The following is a 17,702-nucleotide window of genomic DNA, read 5'->3' on the forward strand; positions in this document are numbered from 1 at the left end:
GCCAGCAATGTCCTATTAAAGAATTTTTTTAAATCCCCAGAATTAATTAAGCAAAATGTAAGTTGTGTTTTGGTTTTATTCTTTCATGGGATATTGTCATGTCTAATGTTGATTGCTCATCTGTAATTACTACAGGTATTTGCTTGCTAAGATTTAACCAAACTGCTGTGTGACTGCAATTAGATGTAGGTAAGATTAGGAAAGAACAACACTTTTCTTCTCGATTAGTGACATGGGTTTTTGATTGGTTCAAATCCTACTATGCTACTAGTGAAAATTCAATGTCCCCTAAAGAATAACACTATTCCTCTGGATTACCAGTCTAGGAGGCATTCCCACTATTCTTATAATCTCACCCCACTTTAATAAATGTGACAAATCCCTACAACCAGATGTTTTTTTTATCTCATGGTATTAGTTGAAGTAGATCAGAACATTGCACTTGCCCTAATTATAACCTGAAATTTCTCTTTGTTTAAGAACTGTCACTCCACCATTTAAGTATGTAACAGAGTTCTGCTACGAGGTTAGGAGGCAGCAACAAGAAGAATGGTTAGGTGGGAAAAGAAGGCACACAGCCAGCTGGTCATGGGGAGAAGTTGGTTCCAAAAGAAGTGGGGAGAAAAAGGCTCGAAGGTGGGTGGGAGGATTATAAGGAGGCTGAAAGAAGGCTGGATTGGGAGAAGATTACAAAAGGAACATAGAGCAGAAGATGGCAAGTGGAGCAGGGGGTGAAGAAGGCTAGAAAAGGATGAAGAGGGTATGACTATAAGGAGAAGTGGAAGATTGCAAGTGGAGAGAACAAGGTTGCAAAGGGGAAAGCGAGGCTGCAACAGGGAAGAGGGAGGCTGCAAAGGGAGACTAGATGGATACAGGGAAGCCCGCAAGGGAGAAAGGGAGCCTACATGGTAGAAGAAGGAAGCTTCATCAAAGAGTGAGGGAGGTTACAAAGGAAAGAGACAGTTTTAAACCCATCAAGAAAGCTAACTGATGACCATGAAAACTTGAAATCACTAAGTCATGGGATCATAGAGGTCTACAGCATAGTCAAAGACTCTGCAGCCAATCAACCTTGTGCCTGTCAAAAACAGCCACATTACTATTCAAATCCCATTTTTTAGCATTTGGCCCATAGCCTTGTAATGATTTTTTTATATATAAATGTAGAATGCCCAGCTCAAGGCTGCATAATTTCAGGATAGTATATGTGGAAAAGTGTGATATATGTTGTTGTAAGGAATGCTTTGTATGAATTGCTAATTTAGATTCATGTCTGAGGCATGGTAAAAAGCAAAAACTGTAACACCATTAAAATGAAGTCACGGAAATGCATACCAATTTATTTTGTCACCAGAGGTTAGGAATTCCATTTCAGTCTCTTAAACAATCCAAATTAATCAGGAAAGGTTTTGCTGTCACCAGGAGAATGAAGCATGTTTCCCACAATTAAGAGGACCTGGCTGCTATTGTGATGGACTGGATTAAATCGAGCCCTTGTTTCACTTAATAGTGAAATCAAGTCAATATAACTGCATGTTGAATGACATGTTGCTTCGCTGACATCTAAGTGTTTCACGAGGAAGCTGGAGGGTTCTTCTTTAATGATCTTGGGAGAAAATGCTACTGACTTCCAAAATTTCCGAGTCTGCAGCTGTCTGTTGTGAGATCTGTGGAGGATCATTTTCAGTCCTCCCTTTCTCCATACCTTGCTTTCTTTTCTTGGAACAGATAAAAGAATAAAACTCTTGGTTCACCTGATGAATGCAATGCATTTCATGAAGGTGACTGCAAGAGAGAGAATCAGCAAATTAAACAAATGTGAAAGTAGACAGCAGTGATGGATATAATTGGCTGTGAGGAATTGCATGTAAAGTGAATGGTATGGGTGCAAGAAAATTGAGTGTGAGCAGTGATGTGATGGAGTAGGTTTGATAAGGCAAATTCGAGCGGGTGCAGTGATTGAAGTGTATGTACAACCATACTCACCTTCCTTTACTAGCTTAGGCCATCAAAACACTTCTTACACTGAAGCCAGGAGCATTGCACAATGCAGTGGGCTGATGTCTCCTGGACCACCTCAAGCCATGTCTTCTTTAAGGTAAAAGGCTTCTTAGTCTTATTGCTAAGGGAAAGTATTGCTCTTCAATTCCTCGCTGTCTCCAGCAGTTTATCATAAAAGACATCATTAAAACAAGGCATCTTTGTGTATCCTGAGAAATACATGTTTGGTTTCTATACTAGAGGCCCCAATTCCTGCAAGTTCCACTTTTGGATTAACTATTTGGATTCTTGAGTTTGCATCATGTCAGTCTGCACTCCCCTGCTACAATACTTTTGGTGCCAAACCTGGAATTAAAATTATAATATAGTGGCTGTATCAGAGGACCACAGCTAGACACACAGAAATTACATCCAGTTGCCCAGACTTCATTGGGACTCATGTATCAGCTTGACACATTTCACAAGGAAAATTATGTTTTTCACCACATATAGATTGTCAGTATGAATCAGATTTAGATGAACAATGTATTGGAATTATATTTTTCCTCTAAACTTGGGGCAAAAATGAACTGGTGGATTCAAAAGCTGTAATTAAGGACTATCATTTAGCCTTTGTCCCTAAAGAAGTTGTAAATAATAGAGGTTAAAAGATTTCTAAGCTTCAAAGTTTGGCAACATGTGAGGTTGGTCTCTTAGGTAGATTAATTTGCTTCAAGTTCCGTTTCTGTCAATTTTTGAGACTAAAAGAATGTTCCCTTTCTTACAGACCGTTCCTGTTACTACACTTGTGAATTTACTGGGTTTGGAAATAAAAAGTGATGATAAAATATAATTATAGAAAATCAATTACACTAGTACTTTCAATCTTAGGATTTCAGTAAAGAGTGCTGCAAACTGTTCACCAATTACTATAACAGACACAAAAAAGTTATGTCTGTAAAGGTAAAGATTCAAAGGTAATACATTCTATAAATGCACTGAGCAAACCTAGATGGTTATTAAGTCTTTAATCAGTAATTGATTAAAAACTTTATAGTCATCTATGTTTGTTCAATATATTCATTTAAGTTGATATGACCCTTTGATCTTTTACTTTACGTTCTGTTACGATGTATTCTCTCTCACTAGCTGCCTGAAGAAGGCGCCAGGGCACCGAAAGTTTGTGGTTTCAAATAACCCAGTGTTGTGTGATTGTTGACTTTATCCACCCCAGTCCAACACTCTACATTGTGGTAAGACCTGAAAAGAGGTCTATGTTATCAACACTGGAAAGAAGCTTTGAGGTCATCAGATAGAAAGACGTTGCTAGGCCAACAAACCTGGAAAGAATTAGTTGAATAAACAATCTTAAAGTTAAGATAAGAGTGATATTTCACTGGGATTGAGTATCTGCACAGGGCATTGCTGGGGAAAAAAGCTGAATCTTTGGTTTAGTTGCTTGTATTAAGATTTTGTTAAATTGCCTTATACAAAGTTTGTTTTTCTTGTGTCTAATGATCTTGTTTTTATTGTTAAAAGAACATTGACAGACTTGCAGGAATATGTTCAGTGACTGTTCATGGTAACCAAACTGCATAAAAGAAACTTATGATCTATCGAGCCAGATTTCACTCTCGGATTGACTTGTCCAGTATTACGATCATACTTGCATCATAACAAAAGTAGATGAAATGCAGATATTGAAACATTTAGAATACAGGAAATGAATTTGGGAATTAGAAACAGTTTTGCAACAAATATGAAGAAAAACTGATAGCAGTTATATCACTTGGCTGCAACTGAACATGAGTGGAAAATAAAAAGATAGGGATCATAATATTTTTGGCAGAAGAATAACGGGCAAAAATAGTTAAGAATAGATACTGTAGACGAAGTAGATGAAAACAAAAAAAATAGATTCAGACAAAGTAAACCATAGATTCCCTATAGTGTGGAAATAGGCCCTTCGGCTCAATAAATCCACACTGCCCCTTGAAGAGTAACCCACCCAGTATCCTATTACTCTGCATTTACCCTGACTAATGCACCTAACCTACACATTCCTACTATAGACAATTTAGCATAGTCAATTCACCTAACCTGCACATCTTTGGATTGTGAGAGCAAACCAGAGCAAACACATGCAGGCATGGGGAGAATGTGCAAACTCCACACAGCCAGTTGCCCGAGGCAGGGATCAAACCCGGGTCTCTGACGCTGTGAGGCAGCACTATTAATCACTGAGCCATCATGTCACCCCAGTTAAATACTTTCTAGCTAGTCAGTACAAATTGCCAATACAGGCTAGACTTTCTCGACCCAGTCTGGGATCAATCCATGACAGGGATGCTTTAAAATGATGTCTAGGACCTAATTCTGAGATTCGAACCACCTGCAATCCTGAGGGATGCAGTATAAAGAAACCCAGCATGAACTAGCAACCTTAACAATGCATGACAATTGAGAATCTCAGAATCCCTGTAATTTTGATGGACTTGGGCCAATTTTCAAAAGCAACAGTATACATCAACTCAAAGCTGTCATGAGCCATGGAGGAATATTGCTCTAGAATCGAAATATTTTTGACAGGCATAATTAAATACTGTATGAAAATTAAATATGCTTATAGTGCAGTGATTGATGATAGGACTTTGTTCTTAAAAGGTAAGTGACTATTAAATTGGCCAGCAATGTGAAAGTAGAAAAATATTCAGATGCCAGGGCACATTATTTATTGGATAGAATGTCCTTTTGTATTTACAATATTGAAATTCAGATTTGGCTGTGTTAGTTATCTTCAGTGCTATAATCATTTGATTTAATTTCAGCTTAGATCATTTGAGTGTTTCAAAAGCTTGCACAGATTAATGTATTCTTCAAATAATTTTGAAGACTTTAATATATTCAGCTCTGGTGGCTTACATTTGTGCAATATAATATTGTTATAAATGATGGGCTGAGCTTCAAGATTCACTAATGGATTTAGCCCAGCTGTCAAGGTTACTATGCTTACATATTTAATAATTTTATGAGATCCTAATTTTTTTTAAAAATAGTTTGTGAATTACCATTTGTTTGACAGTTTTAGGAACATATCAAAGGCTCCCTGTTGTTATTATAGGGCTCATGAGATCTGTAAACAGTGGCTTCTGGCTGAGTGCATATGGGCATTGAGGGAACTATGGGTGACTTGGTTAAAAGAGGATTAAGATGAGGTATAGGAATGAATGGCATGAAGAGGCATGGGGTCATAGGGTATACAGTGAATTTGGAAGGGGTATGGAGAATAAGGGGTGTAATTGGAGGCCAGGGGAGTAAGAGTTGAGGGTAAGGGTCCTCATCTCCACAACTATGCCCCAGATTGTATAGGCGGGCCTTTTAACCCAGCTATGTTGGAATCTACTAACCTCTCTTTCCATCTCAGGCCTGCTTCAGGCAACATCAGCCCTACTACCATTCCAGCATAAAGATAGCATGGGTGAGTGCTGCCAAATCAGAGTTCAGACTGAATCAAGAACATAGCCTGACTGGCTATTGCTGCCTGCAAGATGAAAATCTGATTCCATGTTACCTAAGTTTAGGCATGCCATTTTGTGGCCTCGATAGGAAAATATAAATCACATGGATTTCATGGTCCTTAAAAGAAGTTTTATGATAGGCAGTTGGATAAAAGACAAATGAATGGAATTTAGAATATCATAGTTGAGAATACAGAGATGCCAGGGGAGGAGGGGAAGGACCACCACTGATATTGTTTGCATGGGAAGAGAGATAGGTCATGATATAAATGATCTTTATTTCAAATATATTTTCTAAAAGAGCAACATCATTTGACTTTTACCTTTCTTGTTTCAATGCTTCCAGCTTCTCTTCTGCCTGACTTAGGGCAGTTTTTAGAGTCAGTATTTCATTTTGAGAGACTGATGATCGGTCTTGTAATTTTGACTCCTGGCGAACTTTGATTTCTAGCTGTTCTTCTAAACTCTTACACTTTTGTTCACAACGTAGCCATTGTTTCTCTTTTTCTTCAATCTCTTTGCAATATCTGTGATAATATAAAGAATACCCATAACTGAAATAATCTGCCTATAATAGTAGTAGTGTACAACAGCAAATGAAAACCTGTTCAAAAGGGCCACAACACACTGCAGTACACCAGAACTGCAAAAAGAGGAAGAAGAACACCTATACAATATATTCGCCAAAAACGGATACCCGTGCAATTTCATCAACAGATGTCTAAGGGAAAGACAACGGAACGAGGACATGCCACAACCCAAAGGAGTAGCCACATTACCATACATCATGAGCATTTCCGAACTGACAGCCAGACTACTGCGACCACTAGGACTTATAACAGCACACAAACCAACAGCCACTCTCAGACAATAACTCACCAGAACGAAGGACCTGATACCCAGCATGAGCAAAACCAATGTAGTGTACAAAATCCCATGCAAGGACTGCACAAAACACTACATAGGACAAACAGGAAGACAGCTAATGATCCGCATCCATGAACACCAACTCGCCACGAAATGACACGACCAGCTATCCTTAGCCACACATGCAGATGACAAGCAACATGAGTTCGACTGGGACAACACTACTATTATAGGACAAGCCAAACAGAGAACAGCTAGGGAATTCCTAGAGGCATGGCACTCATCCACAGATTCAATCAATAAGCACATCGACCTGGACCCAATATACCGATCACTGCAATGGACAGCTGGAACTGACAACTGGAAGCGGCAGAGACAAACCACTATAAATGCTGGAGGAAACATCATAGAAGCACTTCACAGGAGGCTCCCAAGCACTGAGGATGTCACCTAGACAGGGGACGAAATGTCTGCAACACAAATTCCTAGCTTGGCGAACAGAACCACAACAAATGAAAACCTATTACTTACCTGGATTCCCTCTCATTATGTACAGACTCCAGTTTTGTTAGCTTTGAGAGAAGATCTTCCACTTCCTTTGATTGATTCCTATGTAGTTATAAAAGCAACAATGATTACATTTTCCAATACCCATTCTTTGTTACATAAACACCAAAATTAGAGACTAGACGGTAACTTTTGCTGGCAGCAAAAAGCAAAAAGGAGAGAAGGCAATCTTTTTCAACAGTTGGGGTTGCAGCCAGAGCTGGCATGATTAACTGAAAATTCTGCTCTTCTCTAGCTTAGACCTCCTCTGCTACCCCACTTCCTTTGCCTGGTCACCTGGTCAATGCCATAAGGTCTGGAATTCCTTTGTCTTCACTTTTCCTACTGTTTCACTTCCTTTAAGGCATGACATAAAATGTAACTCATTGAACTAATGTTTAATCATGCCTCTTAATTTCTCCTGTGTGGCTTGGTATACATTTCTTTTATTATACTTCTATCCTGGGATATTTTATCATATTAAAGATATTGTGTAAATGCATGTTTTGGTTGCTATATTGTACCTGTAGACCAGCTCCAACTGAAGCAACACAAATACAAAGTGACGCATCTAAAATTGCAAAATAAAAAACATTGAGCAACACTGAATGCTTAGGCAACAGGTTGATCATATGAACAATGAATTTTCATTTGTATTTAATAGGAATATCATCAATTGAAGATACTTGAATTTCTTCAAATTGTCAGAAGAAAGCTAGTCACAGCAATTCATGCAACTGCACACTGTTAATATCAGAACAGAATATGTTCAAAATAAAGTATTTATGCCCAACTGTATTCTATGTTAGTGAATTGTGGCATTGACAATAGAAGAATGGCATTCTGCCATGTTGCCATCAGTGAGAATTAAAGTTGTAATATTTTTTAAAAATACTTCCAGACTTGCTGAAAATGTGAGGAAATAACATTGTAGAAGAGAAAAGGGCTATGTGGATATTAGAGAACAATTGGATAAATAATAGTTAAAAATCACACAACACCAGGTTATAGTCCAACAGGTTTATCTGGAATCACTAACTTTCGGAGCACTGCTCCTTCATCAGGTGGTTGACAACTCCATTTGGCACTCACTTGCTGTGGTATTCACCACCCCACTCACTGTTCTGCTCAACCATCCCATTTTCCACTCTGTTCACTGCTTTAGTCACTGCTGTGCTCACAACCCCACTTTGCAGTCTAGTTGCTGCACTTGCATGCTACTCCTTTGGTTACTCCATTTACTGCGCTGCTTGCCCATCTCACTTGCTACTATAGTTGCCATACCACTTTCTGCTCTGCTGACTGCCGCTCTCACTGCCCTGCCTGCTGCTTCAGTCACTGCTCCATTCATTACTCTCCTGACTGTTCTGCTCAGAGAATGGCAAACAGCAAAGAATCAAGGCAGTGAGGAGCATAGAGGCAGTGGGTGGAGGAACAGGAACAGGCCTGACAAGTGTTGGAGTGAGGTTGTATGAGTTTTGCAATCCAAGGATTTGAACTGAATTAATTTAAAATATTTGAAAATAATCCCTTTTATTGGTTCTATTCTTTGATGCAAGCAGCTAACTTCAGCATTGCCAACACTGATATCACAGACATTGTACCTGCATGAGTGGTAAGTGAGCCCCCTGAAGTTGTGGTGGCAGCCTTTCTAACATTTCTTTACAAAAATACTTAATTTATGAGCTGAAGAGATTTGTTGGTTATTATTAACAATAATGTTAGAAAAAAACCTACACTGATAATCTAAGTAATACTTGTAATACTTACACTGATAACTTAATGACTTAACTTTCTCTTGCACATTCAATGTGCAGTTAATGTCTAAATGCATCAATTTTATACAAACTGTAAATGCATTAAGTGTGGGAAATTCTTAGAACTAGCCATTTGGATACAGAACTGGCTCAAAGGTAGAAGACAAAGGGTGGTGGTGGAGGGTTGTTTTTCAGACTGGAGGCCTGTGACCAGTGGAGTGCCACAAGGATCGGTGCTGGTCCACTACTTTTCATCATTTATACAAATTATTTGGATGTGAGCTTAAGAGGTATAGTTAGTAAGTTTGCAGATGACATGAACCTTGGAGGTGTAATGGACAGCGAAGAAGGTTACCTTGGATTACAACGGGATCTTCATCAGATGAGCCAATGGACTCATGGGTAGCAGATTGAGCTTCATTTAAATAAATGCGAGGTGTTGCATTTTGAAAAAGCAAATCTTAGCAGGACTTATACACTTAATGGTCAGGTCTTAGACAGTGTTGCTGAACAAAGACACCTTGGAGTGCATGTTCATAGCTCCTTGAAAGTAGAGTCACAGGTAGATAGGATAGTGAAGAAGGCGTTTGGTATGTTTTCCTTTATTGGTCAGAGCATTGAGTACAGGGGTTGTGAGGTCATGTTGTGGCAGTACAGGACATTGGTTAGGCCACTTTTGGAATATTGCATGCAACTCTGATCTCCTTCCTATCAGAAGGATGTTGTGAAACTTGAAAGGGTTCAGAAAAGATTTACAAGGATGTTGCCAGGGTTGGAGGATTTGAGCTATAGGGAGAGGTTGAATTAGACTGGGGCTGTTTTCCCTGCAACGTCGGAGGCTGAGGGGTGACCTTATAGAGGTTTACAAAATCATGAGGGGCATGGATAGGATAAATAGACAAGATCTTTTCCCTGGGGTGGGGGAGTCCAGAACTAACGGGGATAGGTTTAGGGTGAGAGAGGAAAGATATAAAAGAGACCTAAGGCGCAACCTTTTCACGCAGAGTGTGGTGCGTGTGTGGAATTGTCTGCCAGAGGAAACAGTGGAGGCTAGAACAATTACAATATTTAAAAGGTATCTGGATGCGCATATGAATAGGAGTTTGGAGGGATATGAGCCGGGTGCTGGTAGACGGGACTAGATTGGGTTGGGACGTGTTGGACCGAAGGGTCTGTTTCCGTGCTGTACATCTCTATGACTCTACAACTCTATGAGCTAAAGATGGTTTGGTGCAAATCAGGCAGAAATTTGTATCAAATCATTTTTAATAAAGCAGAATATTTATTCTTAGTTTCAGTGATTTATTTTCTGGTGTTACTTTAAAAATAATCAGTCTCTTTCTTTTACGAAGATTTTTGTCAACGCTAATGTCTTCCAGCTCCTCAACTTACATCAAGATCCTCATCACTGTATTTCACTATTCTTTCTCTTGTGCAGACAGCTATATGCAGTCTTCTACTCCTCCTGTATGTCCGATGTAGAGAAGCAGTGACTTGTAAACAGATCTACTAAAAAAGTGCTCTTAAGAGCAAGGATCCAACTAAAAGACATCTGCTTTACATCACCTTTTTCATCTACAGCATGTTGTTCAGACTCTAAGTAATGTGTATCCCACTTTTTCTCGCGCTGAAAGCAGGCTTTTATCATGAGTCCATTTTAGTTTGAGTTTATGTTCTGAAGGCTTTCTGAGCAATTTTAAGCTCCACATACTTTAGGCTTTAATGTCTTTAATGTGTGTAACAGGTACAATAGATAGAATATTGTTGAGGTGTTCGGATCTATTTCTTTTTGTGGAACCCGTCAAAACACAAGAAAATCATACAGTGAGGCAACCAGCAGGCCTTCCCCTAGAATCAACTCCCGGGGCTATCAACAGTAGGAAAATTGTATTCCAGCACAATCTGCAACCTCATAGATTGGCATACCCCTCACTCAACCATTACCATCAAGCTAGGACAGCAACCCCATTTCAATGGAGAATGCAGGAGGGCATGCCAGGAGCAGTACCAGGAATATTTAAAAGGGAAGTTTCAAGCTGATGAGTTAAGCAATGCCACAACCAATGGGTCTGATCCAAACTCTGCAGTCCTGTCACATCCAGTCATGAATGGTGTTGGACAATTAAGCAATTCACCAGAGGAGGAAACTCCACAAATACCCTCATTCTCAATGATGAAATAGACTAGCACATCAGTGCAAAAGATAAGGCTGAAGCATTTACAGTAATCTTCAGCCAGAAGTGTCAAATGATGATCCATCCTGGGCTCCTCCAGTAGTCCTCAGCAATACAGATACCAGTCTTCAGCTAATTTCATTCACTCCACATGATATCAAGAAATAGCCGGAGGCATTGAATGTTGCATAGGCTATGGGCCGTCACAACATTCTGGCAATAGTACTAAAGACTTGCACTCCATAACTTGCTGCTCTCCTGGCCAAGCTGTTCCAATACAGTTGCAACAGTGACATCTCCTCAATAATTATCAGCCCATCAGCCTACTATCGATCATCAGTAAAGTGATGATGAGCCAATGGACTCATGGGTGGCAGATTGAGCTTCATTTAAATAAATGCGAGGTGTTGCATTTTGAAAAAAGCAAATCTTAGCAGGACTTATACACTTAATGGTCAGGTCATAACTTGCTGCTCTCCTGGCCAAGCTGTTCCAATACAGTTGCAACAGTGACATCTCCTCAATAATTATCAGCCCATCAGCCTACTATCGATCATCAGTAAAGTGATGGAAGGTGTTATCAACAGTGCCATCAAGCAGCACTTGCTCAGCAACAGCCTGCTCAGTGATGCCCAGTTTGGGTTCTGCCAGGTCCACTCAGCTTTTGACCTTATTTCAACCTTGACTCAAATATGAACAAAAAAGCTGAATTCCAGAGGTGAGACGACAGTAACAGCCTTTGACATCAAGACAGCATTCAACTGAGTATGGGATCAATGACAATCAGTGAACAAGCATTCTGGTGGAAGGTGTTATATCTGGCACATAGGAGGATGGATGTGGTTGTTGGAGGTCAATCATCTCAGCTCTAGTACATATCTGCAGGTGTTCCTCAGGATAGAGTCTTGGTACAATCATCTTCAACTGCTTCATCAGTGACCTTCTCTCTATCTTGAAGTCAGGAGTGGGGATACTCGCCTTTGATTGCATAATATTCAGCACCATTCATAAATGATGTGGAAGTGACGGTGTTGGATTGGGGTGGACAAAGTTAAAAATCACACTACACCAGGTTTCAGTCCAACAGGTTTATTTGGGAAGTACGAGCGTTTGGAGCGCTGTTCCTTCATCAGGTAGCTAGTGGAGCTGGATCATACAACACAGAATTTATAGCAAAAGTTCATAGTGTCATACGACTGATGTAATATACTAAACAAACCTAAACAATCCTGTTCCACTAGCTACCTGACAAAGGAGCAATACTCCGATAGCTTGTACTTCCAAATAAACCTGTTGGACTATAACATGGTGTTGTGTGATTTTTACATACATTCATAAATGAAGCAGTCCATGTTCAAATGCAACATGATCTGGGCAATATCCAGGCTTGTGTTGAAAAGTGACAAGTAAAATTCATGCCATACAAATGCCAGGCAACAACCATTTCAAATAACAGTCAATCTAAGCAACACCCCTTGATGTCTAATGGTGTTAGAATCTTTAGAAGGGGACTGATAATTGCTGAAACTTTGTCCAGACTAAGGTGGAAATTCAGAAAAAAATCGATCAAATAACAGTTGATATCAAACAACACAGGTATTAACAAAACAAGATGCCAACGCATATGTCAGAAAATTGCCAGAGGGGGTGTTGTGCAGAAGAAGCATGTGGATGAAGAACAGTGAAAAATGGCTAAGCCTTTGAGGTAGTCTGTAGGAATGACTTTTATTTATATAGCTCTGATCCAGGCATATAGTAATTGATGTTCTAAAGAGAAAAATGATTGCCAACTTGCATTCAGCAATATTCTGTGAATAACAATGTGATAAATGAGCTGCTAATCTATGTTCTCACGATTCATCAGAATACAATAATCACTCCACTCTCCTTCAAATAAATACACATAACATGAAAAGGAATACTTAATCAAATAACTCTCTGACTTTGGTATTTTGTGGTCTACTGCAGTTATTTACAACTTTTTAATGTAGATTATGTAAACATTAAACCTTGTGGGCAGCACGGTGGCACAGTGGTTAGCACTGCTGCCTCACAGCGCCAGAGACCCGGGTTCAATTCCCGCCTCAGGCGACTGACTGTGTGGACTTTGCACGTTCTGCCTGTGTCTGCATGGGTTTCCTCCGGGTGCTCCGGTTTCCTCCCACAGTCCAAAGATGTGCAGGTCAGGTGAATTGGCCATGCTAAATTGCCCGTCATGTTAGGTAAGGAGTAAATGTAGGGGCATGGGTGGGTTGCGCTTCGGCGGGTCGGTGTGGACTTGTTGGGCCGAAGGGCCTGTTTCCACACTGTAATCTAATCTAATCTAATCTTAATATCAGCATAAATCACAATGACTAAGAAAGTTCTCGTCAAAAACTGAAGACTAGTTGTAGCGATGTAAAACTTGAGCCCACAGCTTTCACCTAAGTAGATTGAGCGCAATTACAAATATGTTACACAAAAATTGTCGCTTCGCTTTCTTCTTGTTTCATTACATTGTAAGGCAGTCTATAGGAGATTAAAAATTGTACAACACCAGGTTATAGTCCAACAGGTTTATTGGAAACACTAGCTTTCAGAGCTCTGCTCCTTCATCAGGTGGTAGTGAAATATAAGATTGTAAGACAGAAATTATAGCAAAAGTTTACAGTGTGATGCAATTGAAATGATATATTGAAAAAGACCTAGATTGTTTGTTAAGCCTCCCATCTTTTAGAATGACCATGTTGGTTTCAGTTCTTTCATATGTAAACTTTAACAATATAGGTGCCATGCCAGCTCAGATAATACATTGAAGGTGTGAGGTTAAAGTCTGTCCATCTGTGCCCCAATGTTCAGACTGATTTTATTTGTAAAAAAAGGGATTTACAGAATCTTACATGGATTCATGCAGTTTTTGAGTAAAATAAAATGCAATTCTGCAAGTACAAATTCACCCCACGAACGTGTGTGTGTGTGTGTGTGTGTGTGTGCACGCGCATGCATGTGGGTGGGTGTGAGACAGTGTGTAGTGCAGTGGGGTCACCTGTAGTGTGACATGAATCCAAGGTCCCAGTTCAGGCCATCTCCATGGGTACCGAACTTGGCTATCAGCCTCTGCTTGGCCACTCTGTGCTGTTGCTCATCCCAAAATCTGCCTTGGAGGATGGTCACCCGAAGGTCTGAGGCTGAATGTCCTGAACCGCTGAAGTGTTCTCCATCTGGGAGGGAACACGCCTGGCTGGTAATTGTTGTGTGGTGTCCATTCATCTGTTGCTGTAGCCTCTGTTCAGTCTCGCCAATGTATCATGCCTCAGGGCATCCCTGCCTGCAGTGTATGAGATAGACAACATTGGCTGATTCACACGAGTGCCTGCTGCGTACATGGTGGATGGTGTCCCCACGTGTAAAGGTGGTATCCGTGTCAACGCTCTGACAGGTCTTGCAGCATCTGCCATGACAGGGTTGTATGGTATTGTCTTGAAGGCCAGGCAGTTTGCTGCGAACAATGACCTGTTTGAGGTTTGGTGGTTGTTTAAAGATCAGAAGTGGAGAATCGGGGAAGGTCTTGGCGAGGTGCTCATCCTCATTGATAATGTGTTGCAGGCTGCGAAGAACATGGCATAGTTTTTTGGCTTCTGAGAAGTACTGGACAATCCTTCGTTGCCTTTTTAAATCCAATTATTGACAATTAAATACAGTTAAAAGCTTTTTCACTGTTGCCATGATCCAGCGCCATTTTGAATAGTTTAAAATAAGAAAAAAATAGAAAGATATAGTTTAAAGAGAGTCAATCAATCCTGAGCTAGCTCAGCGTCAGCATGCCTGCACTGTCAACCTTCCTTCATCACCTCATTCCTGTCTATATGAAATCCAACTAATACTGACATTGCCACTCTTCAGGTGCCATCTTTCACCACTGAGCTGATTCTGCTCCGCCACTACCTCTCTGCTGCGTGCGTAACACCCACCAATGTCAGAGTTGCATCTCTCGCTGCTGGGCTCACCTCAATAATGTTGCCATGATGCCCTTCCACCAGCAGCACCAAATCCAGTCAACAACAAAGTCACCTCAGGCAACACCTTTCATTCCTGGGCCTCCCGTATTGACATCACCTCCACCAATGTAGCAGATTCCATTGCCACATTCTGCCCTGTTGTGAGGTGTTTTACTTGTGGAATGAGAGAGACAAGTATTAACGAACATGAAAGTGGGCAGCACGGTTGTGACTTTTTGTACGTGGTGGGGGGGGGTGGGGGAGTGTCCCAAGCGAGAGAGCAGGAATGTGTGAAGGACAGCGAGTGAGGGAAGATGGTGCAGGCAATAGTCAGAGTGATAGATAGAGCATGAGCATCGGCACAGATAGAGTGAGTGTAAGGTGTTGAAGAGAAAAGATTGGCAGTTACGTTGGCCAAGTGGAGAACGTCATTCATCTTCTTCTTATATTATGATGCTTTCCTCCAGATGGCTGAGACCGCACTGACCTGGGTAACAACTTCAGACCATGATCGAGTGTTGTGGCCTTCATTGCCAATCCTGCAGGCTCTCCAGGGCTACCAGGTTCCTGTTCACAAAGTGAGGTGTCAGGTTTCCTTGTTTGCTATGCTGGGGCAAAGATCAGGAATTGCACAGGCCTTCTGAAGATTCCAAGATATCACAGAAGTAGCCAGTTGTTCCAAGTGTCGTACGTGGTAGAATGGGGCTAGAATCAGGTGAGGAAGCACAATAGGTGCATGCAGATAGATAATTAGGGAAATTTGGTAAAGCATAGCACAAGATCTCATCAGGTCTCATGGAGAAAAATTCTATGTCACTTGATGAAATTGAGACTTAGTCAAAAAACATAAGGTTCAGTCCAATGCAACTGATGCCATTTGCACAAGGAATAAAAGGTAATATGCTGTGTTGACTTGATACATGTTTAGCAATCCAGATGGCCATCTAAACAAGCTTCTTAAAGTATCAACTAGTGGCTTCTCAATTGCCCACTTTATTAATCCATAGATTGAAAAGGAAAAGGGATAAGGATTAGATTTGTTTAAATACTACTAAAAGTAACAAGAATCCATTATCACTCAATCTAATAGTTTAAATTACATCACTTAGCACGATTATTACAGTAATATTGCAGTCTGTTCCTGTGAAATAACTTGATTGTGCAACAAAGTCACTTGGTGATCAATCTCTCTGGAATACATTATGCAATATCTGGTATATAAATAAATGAGTGAGTCAAGAACAGTAAGAATTAAATCAATGTCACTTCTGCAACATAGTGAGAGGAAATATTAATGTTGGAGAGAAAAATATGCATTCCCTGTAAGATACCCAGGTGCATGTATTTGAAATCTTCCTGGTTTTTCATTACTTTATTCTTTTTATCATTTTTTGTTTGGAGCTGTAAACTATGAGCTGAGAGTTGAAAGTTTACCTCTGGATTGTTGACAGCAGCTTGCGTTAAAAAAAGAGAACAAACAAGCTGTTGATTGCTTTTGAGGCCACGCATATAAGTTAATTGTGAGTTGATTTTTTTAAAAGTGCTCCATAGACGCTTCAACTGCAGAGAGGTATCATTCTATAACAGATGGTAGATGTTTGAATAGTAAATAGAGCATCACAGGGAGACAACCCATCTAACACAGAAAAACCAAAGTTTGAAATGGTTTTTGAACTATGTTTAAGTCAGAAATATTGTGTCTACAAAAGCTACAGGACAGAGGTTTGATGGGTTCCTCTTGTCCTCTTATTATCAACTTACTGAGAATAGAGAGAATAGAATCTCAGTCTTAAGAATTAAATGAATATTTGTTGGAGCCTAATGGAAGATATTTCTGTGCATCAGAGTTGTCAGAAACTATACAAGATATAATCCTATATGTTGAAGATACTACACCTCAATTACTTTTCTCTATTTATTTATCCCTTAACTGTGTCTGTTTTTCTGTCTATGTGTGTGTGGGGTTGGGGGGCGGGGGGGGGGGGGGAGCTAAAATCAAGAAATATTGGGTTTAAATCATAGATATTAATTAGATTACCTTGTGGTTTAACTTTGTTTTGATAAATCTACTACATTATTAATACATTTTTAATCTTTGGCGAACATTAAAAACCTGGTGTGTAGTTTTGTAATTCAGAAAATGTGGTATTGATGATTCAAAAAGTCTGGTTAGAACCATTGGGTCAATTTTGCGGATCATTTTACTATGTTATGAATACAGAGGGAAGGAGACTGATTTGACTTGGCTGTCTGTCTCCATGTCATAACAAGTGCTTATGTGGCAATCCAAAAGTGCTATGCAAGCTATGCGAAAGTTGCTCTCTTTACGTAACCTTGTGTGCATAGCCATACATAAAAGGGGACCATGTACTGAAATAAATCGCTTTTGCACTCCAAGAGATATTTAGAGCGAACGTCAAACAAATACAAGAAAAATCATGATTCCAAAAGTCAATGCTGGGGGGCATAATATTTCTTGGATTCTTCCAGTTGTCGTAACCACTGAATGTGATGGAACAAGACAGAACTACTCAACAAAATGAGGTGCAATCATTTTCTAGAAACGTCTACCACAAGAAGCAGAACTTTCCTGTTTTTCATTTTGGTTATCAAGTGTGATACATAATTAGAAGCTTGCCATAGAGTCATAGAGATGTACAGCACGGAAACAGACCCTTCGGTACAACCCACCCATGCCAACCAGATATCCCAACCCAATCTAGTCCCACCTGCCAGCACCCGGCCCATATCCCTCCAAACCCTTCCTATTCATATACCCATCCAAATGCCTCTTAAATGTTGCAATTGTACCAGCCTCCACCACATCCTCTGGCAGCTTATTCCATACACGGACGACCCTCTGCATGAAAAAGTTGCCCCTTA

The 17,702-nt window shown here is 40.1% G+C and overlaps 1 protein-coding gene across 2 annotated transcripts in view; it reads right to left on the bottom strand.

Moving 5' to 3' along the window:
• lekr1 (leucine, glutamate and lysine rich 1) overlaps nt 1–17,702 on the bottom strand; it is a 215,682-nt gene that overhangs the window by 31,200 nt on the left and 166,780 nt on the right. For both annotated transcript variants that reach the window (XM_043702179.1, XM_043702178.1), the window contains exons 7-8: nt 6,897–6,974; nt 5,822–6,025 (exon numbers count right to left, since the gene is read on the bottom strand). In XM_043702179.1, coding sequence (XP_043558114.1) covers nt 5,822–6,025; nt 6,897–6,974 — 282 coding nt within the window. The remainder of the gene's footprint in view (nt 1–5,821; nt 6,026–6,896; nt 6,975–17,702) is intronic.

Source organism: Chiloscyllium plagiosum, chromosome 13 (assembly GCF_004010195.1).
Source record: "Chiloscyllium plagiosum isolate BGI_BamShark_2017 chromosome 13, ASM401019v2, whole genome shotgun sequence".
Classification (NCBI taxonomy): Eukaryota; Metazoa; Chordata; class Chondrichthyes; order Orectolobiformes; family Hemiscylliidae; genus Chiloscyllium; species Chiloscyllium plagiosum.